The sequence below is a fragment of the Manihot esculenta genome, chromosome 16 (genome assembly GCF_001659605.2).
Source record: "Manihot esculenta cultivar AM560-2 chromosome 16, M.esculenta_v8, whole genome shotgun sequence".
Classification (NCBI taxonomy): domain Eukaryota; kingdom Viridiplantae; phylum Streptophyta; class Magnoliopsida; order Malpighiales; family Euphorbiaceae; genus Manihot; species Manihot esculenta.
In genome coordinates, this window is record NC_035176.2 from 4,379,502 (window position 1) to 4,387,469 (window position 7,968).

Consider the following 7,968-nt stretch of genomic DNA (forward strand, 5'->3'; position numbering starts at 1 on the left):
ACTGGTTGTTACCATTCGAAATATGCAAAATTAGAGTTCATATATTTTTATTAAATAGTACTAATTGTATTAAATTCCAATTTTTCTCGAACAATCTACAGTATATTTCATAAAATTTAATAAAATTTATAATTTAGTTTACTCTATTTTAATAATAAATAATTTAATTTATAAATTTTTATTTTATTAACGAAAATAATTTTTCTATTAAGAAATACCCACAAGTTTTTCAACATAGATCCAGACATATAGGAATCCTAACATGGTGCAGAAATCCCAGAAACTTTTGTCCTTAGCTCAACAGCTTCGTCTCTATAAACCTCAGTATTCTCTAACCGAAGAACATCCTCAACAACGTGTTCCAAAAGAAGGAACAAATTCAGTCTCCCAGAGTTTGAACTCCACTGCCGAATCTGCAGGAATCAACAACAGAGCAGCAGTTCTTGTTTGTATCTTCGAAGGAAATGATAGCGATCTGCGTGTATTCCTCACAAAGCGCTCCTCATCACTGTCTTCTCACTCTGGTACGCAGACCTTGTTTTGCTATTAATCACTATAATGTCAAAAATTGATGATTTTGAAATTACAGTGTTGAATAAGCCAAATGGGTTATATTTGAGTGTAGGTGAGGTTGCTTTGCCGGGTGGCAAAAGAGAGGATGGCGATGCTGATGATATAGAGACTGCCCTGAGGGAGGCTCAGGAGGAGATTGGCTTAGATCCTGCTCTTGTTGATGTTGTTGCTGTTCTTGAACCATTTGTGACTTTGGTATGTGCGCAAATCCATTTCTAAGTTGTTGTCCTTTTAGCTGTGATGATTCATTTGTACAGAATTGACAATTTGCCTAAGGATGGATCACTTGATATATGATTTTGTGGTTGAATTTAGACAACCCTGATCAAAATCTGTTAAAAGGGCAGTAAAAAATGTTGCATCAAACATTATGAACTCGTGTCTGTCTAGATAGATTCGATTTTGTGTTCATTGATCTTGATGTTTCAAGGTTTTAATCATGTCTTGATTATTGTATGATGAATCGCAGAAAAGTGATTCCTATGACCCAGTCCAACTAGTGTGGAACTAAGGCTTAATTGTTGTTATTTCTGTGTATGATAAGCCCTTTCCTTGTTATACATTGTTAAAGAAAGCTAATAAACACGAAATTTTTGACTCGTGAGACTCAAAGTCACGTCCTAAAGACCGTGAAGGTTCGAGAGTTGTTTAGGTAAGCGTGTTGTAGTAAGTACTTATAAACCTTGTCTTGTTTGGTTCAAATAGATTATTTTTAAGAGGGGAATTTCCAGAAAGTAACTTAACTAACTTAGGAGAAGTAAGTTACTTCCCTATACTAGGGAAGAAATGCTTTCAGCTTGCCAGGAAGTGAAGCAAAAATGCAATCAAACAGACACAATTTTAACACTTTTTGGGAGCTTGAAGTTTTCCAGTTGAATTATCCTCAATCAAATAAGGCCTAAGAACACAGAATTGCTACCCATCTTTACTTCTGTAGCTACAGCTTTTCAAGCCGCTTTGCATCAACTTCATTATCTTCAGTTCATGACATAAGCAGAATGCTGGTTCTTCTCTTGATTTGCTTGTTTGCTACTTGATTTTGAAACTGGATCTGGGTTCTATTTGCAGAGTGGCATAGCAGTAGTCCCTGTGGTGGGAATACTATTTGACAAGAAAGCTTTCGTTCCATCGCCAAACGCCAATGAAGTAGAAGCAATCTTTGATGTTCCCGTAGAAATGTTTCTCAAGGTTTTATGACTATCAATTAGATTTCATAGTTAATCTGCCAAGTTTTCATTATTCACTAATAGTTTTGAATGGTGGATGCAGGATGAGAACCACAGGACAGAAAAGAAACAGTGGTTGGGATACAAGTATTCACTCCATTACTTTGACTATCAAACAGGGAGCCAAAGGTTTGTGATTTGGGCTTTAACGGCTGGAATCATGATTAGAGTTGCATCAATTGTCTATCAACGACCACCTACATTTTTAGAGCAGAGGCCCCCATTTTGGGGTGGAGTTTCTCAAAGAGATATCCCAAAGCTTTAGATTTTATTAATTGTCATTTATGAGAAAAATCTTACTTGTACCATAAATTTAAATACTGAAGCTCCTTAGCCAGTGTTACAAATTTGATAGCAAAACTGCATTGATATTTTGCTTTTTATCAAATATATTTACATAATTTATTAAGAGAAGAATATTTTAGGGAAAATTACCGCCCCTGTGTTATAGAAAAAATTATGACTTAATCCATCAGTTTTGAAAAATATATTGAACATATATTTTAAAAGACTAATTAATTTATTTATTAATTTTAATTGTTAAATATTTTACTATTTAGTTTATATAGTTTGGAAAAGCTCGTTGGATAATCCTTTTTAGTAGGAACTTTCAAAGGATGAGATGACTAAACTTTTTCAACTTTCTGACAGCAGAATCTGTATGCATGGAATTCATTCCTTCAATTTAGTTCAAGGTCCTCAATGAAATCAGAAAAACCTGTCTACATTTGCAGAATATCAAGTGAGTATTTAAAAAAAAAATAAGTGAAAAATAAATTACAGAGCGACATCTAATTCCTACCTCAGCTAAAAACTTCATAGAATTTCTCAATGACAAGCAAACCTGAGTCAATTGACTCCAATGGATCCTTCCGAAGACGGTGTCTTAAACAGTTGGGGATGACAGTAGCAATATCCTCTGCAGTGACCTTATCTCTACCCTTCAGAGAAGCAAGAGCTTTTGCAGCTCTGTTAATCACAATATTCCCTCTCAACCCATCAACATTCAGCTCTGCACAAACCTTGGAAATTTTTAGCTTGAGATCGTGAACTATCTGCACAGAAGAAAGATAAGTTCTAGCTGAGGCAATTTGTTGCTGAAGCGTCTCTTGCTCTGCCTTGTAAGAATTACGAAATTTCTTTGGGTTTTTATCGAACCGAGCTCTTTCTTCTACTATTTTCACTCTGAGCTCTGCATCTTTAACAGTTCCTACTTGTGCATGCATTCCAAATCTATCAAGTAGCTGTGGCCTGAGTTCCCCCTCTTCAGGATTGCCAGAGCCAATCAAAATAAATCGTGCAGGATGTGAAATTGAAATACCCTCTCTCTCCACTGTGTTCCATCCCGAGGCAGCAGAATCCAAAAGAACATCCACTAAGTGGTCATCCAAAAGGTTAACTTCATCCACATAAAGAATCCCTCTATTAGCTTTAGCAAGAAGGCCAGGCTCAAATGCCTTGACACCCTCTGTTAGAGCCTTTTCAATGTCAATTGTCCCACAAACCCTATCTTCTGTAGCACCTAATGGCAAATCAACCATATTAATTTTTGTGAGCACAACTTGAAGCTTCTCCCCTTTCATGATGCTCTCCCTGACTTCAAAACCCATGGACTCTGGATATTCTGGATCCGAGTTATATGGATCATTGAAAACTACCTTAATTTCAGGAAGTAAATCCACCAGGGATCTAACAGTAGTAGACTTCCCTGTCCCTCTATCACCCATAATCATGACACCCCCAATCTTGGGATCAATCACATTTAAAAGAAGGCACAGTTTCATCTCATCCTGTCCTACAATAGCAGCAAATGGATACACTGGTCTCTGGCTTTCTTTCGCAGCAAGTTTCTGGGAAAATAATTCAAAGTTGACAAATATTACCCATAATTTGGGAAGTATTCATTGTTCATGCTATGCACAATTGCTTATTTCTTCCATACAATGTTATCTTCAATTGATGCAATTTATACTTTATCTTGCATCAGTCTTTTTATGTATTATTTCATGGCCATAACACAACTTCCGGGCAACAATGTATACTAGAGCACACACACATATGTGTAACGACAATAAAATAAAGAAAAACTCTCACCTCCCCAACGGAGCTAACATCAGTTGCGACATTGGTAACAGTAACATGGAAATGAGACCTCCCTTTCTGGTCCTGAATCCCAATTCCTCCATAATACTTCTTCCCACAACCCTGCCCTGGAAATTAAACGAGTATAGTGCTCATGCTTCATTGAAAAACTCCAAAAACCCACATGCTATCTCAAATAACAAAAATCGAAGAATCAAAAGAATGAAGAATATAAACACATAAAAACAACTGGGTCGATCTCAAATTCAGTCAAATCTAATAATATTAGCCCAAATATGGATTTTGAATAGGAAAACTATTTAGTTAAGAAATGTACCTGTTGTTAAGGAGAGAGAGGCATTGGGAGGCTTGGCTATGGAAGAAGAAAAGGGCCTAGAACCTAAAATTGATGTGGAAGAAGTCCGCCGTATCGACGCCATGCCCAACTATTTCGATCACAGTGAGTATGTTTCTGGTCTCCACATTTGCTTTTCGTTTTCCTATTGGTATGCTAGGCCGAGGATAAGAGGATAGATTTCTGTTGTATCTACTATGCTAAGTTGGAGGCCGGAGGCTTCTGCTTTTCAATGCTTTTGACTGATAAAAAATAGTAAACAGGAAAAAATACTTTTAAAAAAAATGCAGTCATAGTTATTTTTTGAATTTGTTTATATAAATAATTTATTTAATATAAAAATATATTTAAAAAAATTATATATTTTAATTTAAAAATCGATTCTTTTAAAATATTAATTTTTTAAATGAAATTATTAATAAAATGTATTTTTATATAATTTATTAATTAAAATATATAAGAATAAATAATTTCGAATTTTATTAGACAGTAATAATCAGATTTATAACATAATTGCAAATTTTGAAATTGATAATATAAATCTAAATTTGATCGAGTAAATTAATTTTTTTTGATATTCTATCCGTTTATATTTATAGTTTTTTATCATGCTACCCGTTATTTACATTTCTGATCATGCTAGTTGCCGCCGTTTTGGGTGAAAAAATGTGAAGAGTTACATGACAAATTCCATTTTGGTCCTTACAATTTTGATGCATATTCAGTTTCTCCTTTAAAACACTAAATCTTTTTTTTTTTTTTAAATGGAAAATACTAAATCTGTTTAAAATCAATAATTTTATAATAATTCAATTCAATAAATTTTTATTTTCTTTCAAATAAATTCTTTTTAGGTATGTAGTTATATATCCTAATCTATTTTACTATTTAGAGCAAGAACGGAAATCCTGACATTAACGTCATAATCACACAGCTGCTATTTAGCCATTAGCTCACTTTCACTTTATTCTGCCAATTAAGCAGTCAAATTCACAAATTTTAGCAAACTCCGTGGTGCAAATATGCAATTTTTCACTCAGTTTAGCATAAATTACAGATAAAACAACATCACAGAGACAAGGACTTTGATGTGTAAAATCATCAAAGCTCAAATTCTTGGTTGCTAAATTTCTCCATCTCTTTCTTGAAAGCAAGCACCGAAGTCTCTTGCAAGGTCACTAACACCTTGAACCCATCTTTCTTGCCTGCATTTGCTGATGAGCAAGGCAAGAAAAAGCAAGGCTCAACACTTCCTAGCAGTTTTGTTGAGAGCGGGAAGACAGTAACTGGACCTCCCCAACCGAAATCCACAGTGGAATGGCCTAAGTGTCTCCAATCTGTGAATCCACTCACTCTGTTGCCTGCTGTAATCCCATCTGCATAATGTACTTCTTGGAAGTCGATAAATGATCTCACATATTCATCAGTTGCATTAATTTTGCTCTTCTTTATCACCTCAGCTGTTTTCCAAATGGGTTGCTCTAATAGCTCTTTAGCAAGAAGCTGTGCATACATTGGAGCACAACCATTGCCCCAGTAGCCAGCAGGCAATGGTGGCTTTACCAGTCTTCGTATATTCATTGCGTATGTGAACTTCACAACCTCATCACTAGGAATTCCTGAGGCCTTGACCCTGTTATGCAAATGATTAAACAATAGTTGAAGAATGATACTTACAAGTAGTTTCATATAAAGAAATGTACTTGCTCCCAAAGCTTCCAAAGATAAGACTGATCTCTATAAGACATCTATAAACTGGAATTTCATCGTCAAATGATACGGAAATTTCTAAAATGGAAATTCATAAAAATTGAGCAAAACTCTGGCTACCACTTCTCTGTGCGGAATAGAGCCCTAGTCTACTACTAGTGCTAGCCTAACAGTCACCAGCAAAGCATAGATTTTTACGCACAAAAAAACAAATTGACTTACTTGGCTCGCCACAAGAATGCACCCAAAGCCTCAAACGTGGTGAAATTTAAGCCACTCTTCTCAAGCAGCACACTCTTGAGCCGATCCAACCACTCCTCCTTCACTGTGAAACACACCCTCGCAACCTTGCCAATCGCCTGGCCGTATGGTTCAGACCCTTTCTCCAAACTCAGAAACTCCCTCACGGCTCCCTCGATCTGGGGCGGGTCTCTCGGACTCAACAAACTCGTCCTATCCCATACCGGTTGAACAGAAATCCGGTCCACCCCGCGCGCTACCTCCGCCGCAACATTGAAAAATTGGGTGGCTCCAAGCCCATCACACAAGGCATGGTGTATTGCAGCTCCCAGAGTAAATCCACCGCACTCGAACGTCGTGACTTGGAGTATACACGGGTTGACCAGCCCTTCATCCGGACTCGGATCGGGCACTAGCCGCTCCACAAAATCAGATTCCGGGTCATCAAGGTAGTTAAGGGACTCTAGCGTGCAGTTCACCGTTGCATTGATAAGAGGCAGTCCTTGGTCACCAGAGCAGAATACTTCAAAGCGGTTGTCTACCTGTCGCCGGCGGATAGTACCAGTGAGAGGGTAGTAGTGGACTAGAGCGGAGGAAATGGCGGAGGCGATGACATTAAATGGGTGGTTACTGTTGGTGGCGGCGGCGTTGTTGAGATAGACACGAAGATATCGGAAGATAACGTTCATGTTGCGGTCAATATCGAGAGGGGAAAGAGGAAGAACATGGTTCTCCGAGAAGGGAGGAGTTGAAGGACGGATTGAAGCAGTTTCTTTGATATTAACTTGCATCTTCTTTGATGGATTTTCGTCTTGAATCTTGATGGGTGTTGGGTGATGGATCTGCAATCTGTTTATGTGATCAGTCCTGATTCTTCTGAATATATTAATGAACTGGATTTGTCGTTTCCCACCAACCCTGGGACTGCGGGCTACCAACTCCCATAGATACTGAATTTGCAAGAGACACACAGAGCATTGCTTTGAATAATGCTTGTGGAGTCAAAAGTGGCGGTTGGTGTTGGTGGTGAATATAATCTTTATTGAAAATTAAATAATTTATATATTTTTTTTTGAAAGCAATAATTTATATTATTATATTAATTTTAAAACTAATAAATTTAATTTATTTACTATATATCAAACAGATGTATAGTAAGAAATTATATAAAAGTAAAATAATTTGTTTTAAAAAGTGAAAAACAAAAATATGTAATGAGGGAGTACAAAATTAAATTAAATTTATTGCTAAAAGATTCTCACTTTATTGTATTATAATGCAGTTTCACCAACCATCCTGGCCTAGCTACTTTGTGGAATGGACTGTACATCACTAGCCGTCCACTCCCATCTCATCTCAATTTCAAAAATAATAATAAATTCTAGTTTTTCATATGAATGTTAGTTAAGCCTTAATACTCGATCAACTATAATTCAAATGTACATAGATTGGTGTATTATCAGTTAATTTATTTTTAATTAATTGAGACATAAAGTAATATTGTAACGTTCAAAATTATGTAATTTGATTTTTTTTCTTGAAGTTAAAATCATTTCATTAGAAAAATGAGGATTTAAAATTCATATAAAAATAAATAACAATATAAAATATTAAAATTTAGTGTGAAAAAAAACTTTAAAAATACAAAGTTCATCTGGATTTAATTTTGATAATAATAATTTTTAATATTGTTTCTGCTTTCAAAATCTCCATTGCTCGAGTTCTAATGTTATTAAGGTTTAATATTCTCTGATCTTTAAACTATAATGATTGAATCGACCG

General features: G+C 35.7%; 3 protein-coding genes across 3 annotated transcripts; 1 reads left to right on the forward strand and 2 right to left on the reverse strand.

Annotated features, from left to right (window-relative positions):
* The first annotated feature begins 213 nt into the window (after positions 1–213).
* Positions 214–2,182, forward strand: LOC110602988 (nudix hydrolase 22, chloroplastic). The gene is made up of 4 exons (XM_021740624.2): positions 214–524; positions 626–768; positions 1,642–1,761; positions 1,843–2,182. Exons 1-4 carry the CDS (start codon positions 263–265, stop codon positions 2,062–2,064), a joined length of 747 nt encoding a protein of 248 aa, XP_021596316.1. The 5' UTR covers positions 214–262; the 3' UTR covers positions 2,065–2,182.
* Positions 2,183–2,457: 275 nt separating this feature from the next.
* Positions 2,458–4,469, reverse strand: LOC110602987 (magnesium-chelatase subunit ChlI, chloroplastic). The gene is made up of 3 exons (XM_021740623.2): positions 4,219–4,469; positions 3,894–4,009; positions 2,458–3,649 (listed from the first exon to the last, which is right to left on the reverse strand). The coding sequence occupies exons 1-3, from the start codon at positions 4,319–4,321 to the stop codon at positions 2,603–2,605; spliced, it is 1,266 nt and encodes a 421-aa protein (XP_021596315.1). The 5' UTR covers positions 4,322–4,469; the 3' UTR covers positions 2,458–2,602.
* Positions 4,470–5,176: 707 nt separating this feature from the next.
* LOC110604136 (spermidine sinapoyl-CoA acyltransferase) lies at positions 5,177–7,197 on the reverse strand. The gene is made up of 2 exons (XM_021742248.2): positions 6,169–7,197; positions 5,177–5,869 (listed from the first exon to the last, which is right to left on the reverse strand). The coding sequence occupies exons 1-2, from the start codon at positions 6,975–6,977 to the stop codon at positions 5,338–5,340; spliced, it is 1,341 nt and encodes a 446-aa protein (XP_021597940.1). The 5' UTR covers positions 6,978–7,197; the 3' UTR covers positions 5,177–5,337.
* Positions 7,198–7,968: the final 771 nt, after the last annotated feature.

Bases quoted from the DNA above. Each gene is read 5' to 3' on its own strand.
- LOC110602988 (XM_021740624.2), top strand. From the start codon at position 263: ATGGTGCAGAAATCCCAGAAACTTTTGTCCTTAGCTCAACAGCTTCGT. The intron at 769-1,641 runs GTATGTGCGCAA...TTCTATTTGCAG, and splicing joins TTGAACCATTTGTGACTTTG to AGTGGCATAGCAGTAGTCCC. The intron at 1,762-1,842 runs GTTTTATGACTA...TGGTGGATGCAG, and splicing joins CCGTAGAAATGTTTCTCAAG to GATGAGAACCACAGGACAGA.
- LOC110602987 (XM_021740623.2), bottom strand. From the start codon at position 4,321: ATGGCGTCGATACGGCGGACTTCTTCCACATCAATTTTAGGTTCTAGG. The intron at 4,010-4,218 runs GTACATTTCTTA...TTTAATTTCCAG, and splicing joins CTCTCTCTCCTTAACAACAG to GGCAGGGTTGTGGGAAGAAG. The intron at 3,650-3,893 runs GTGAGAGTTTTT...TTATTTTCCCAG, and splicing joins ATGTTAGCTCCGTTGGGGAG to AAACTTGCTGCGAAAGAAAG.
- LOC110604136 (XM_021742248.2), bottom strand. From the start codon at position 6,977: ATGCAAGTTAATATCAAAGAAACTGCTTCAATCCGTCCTTCAACTCCT. The intron at 5,870-6,168 runs GTAAGTCAATTT...TTTGCATAACAG, and splicing joins GCATTCTTGTGGCGAGCCAA to GGTCAAGGCCTCAGGAATTC.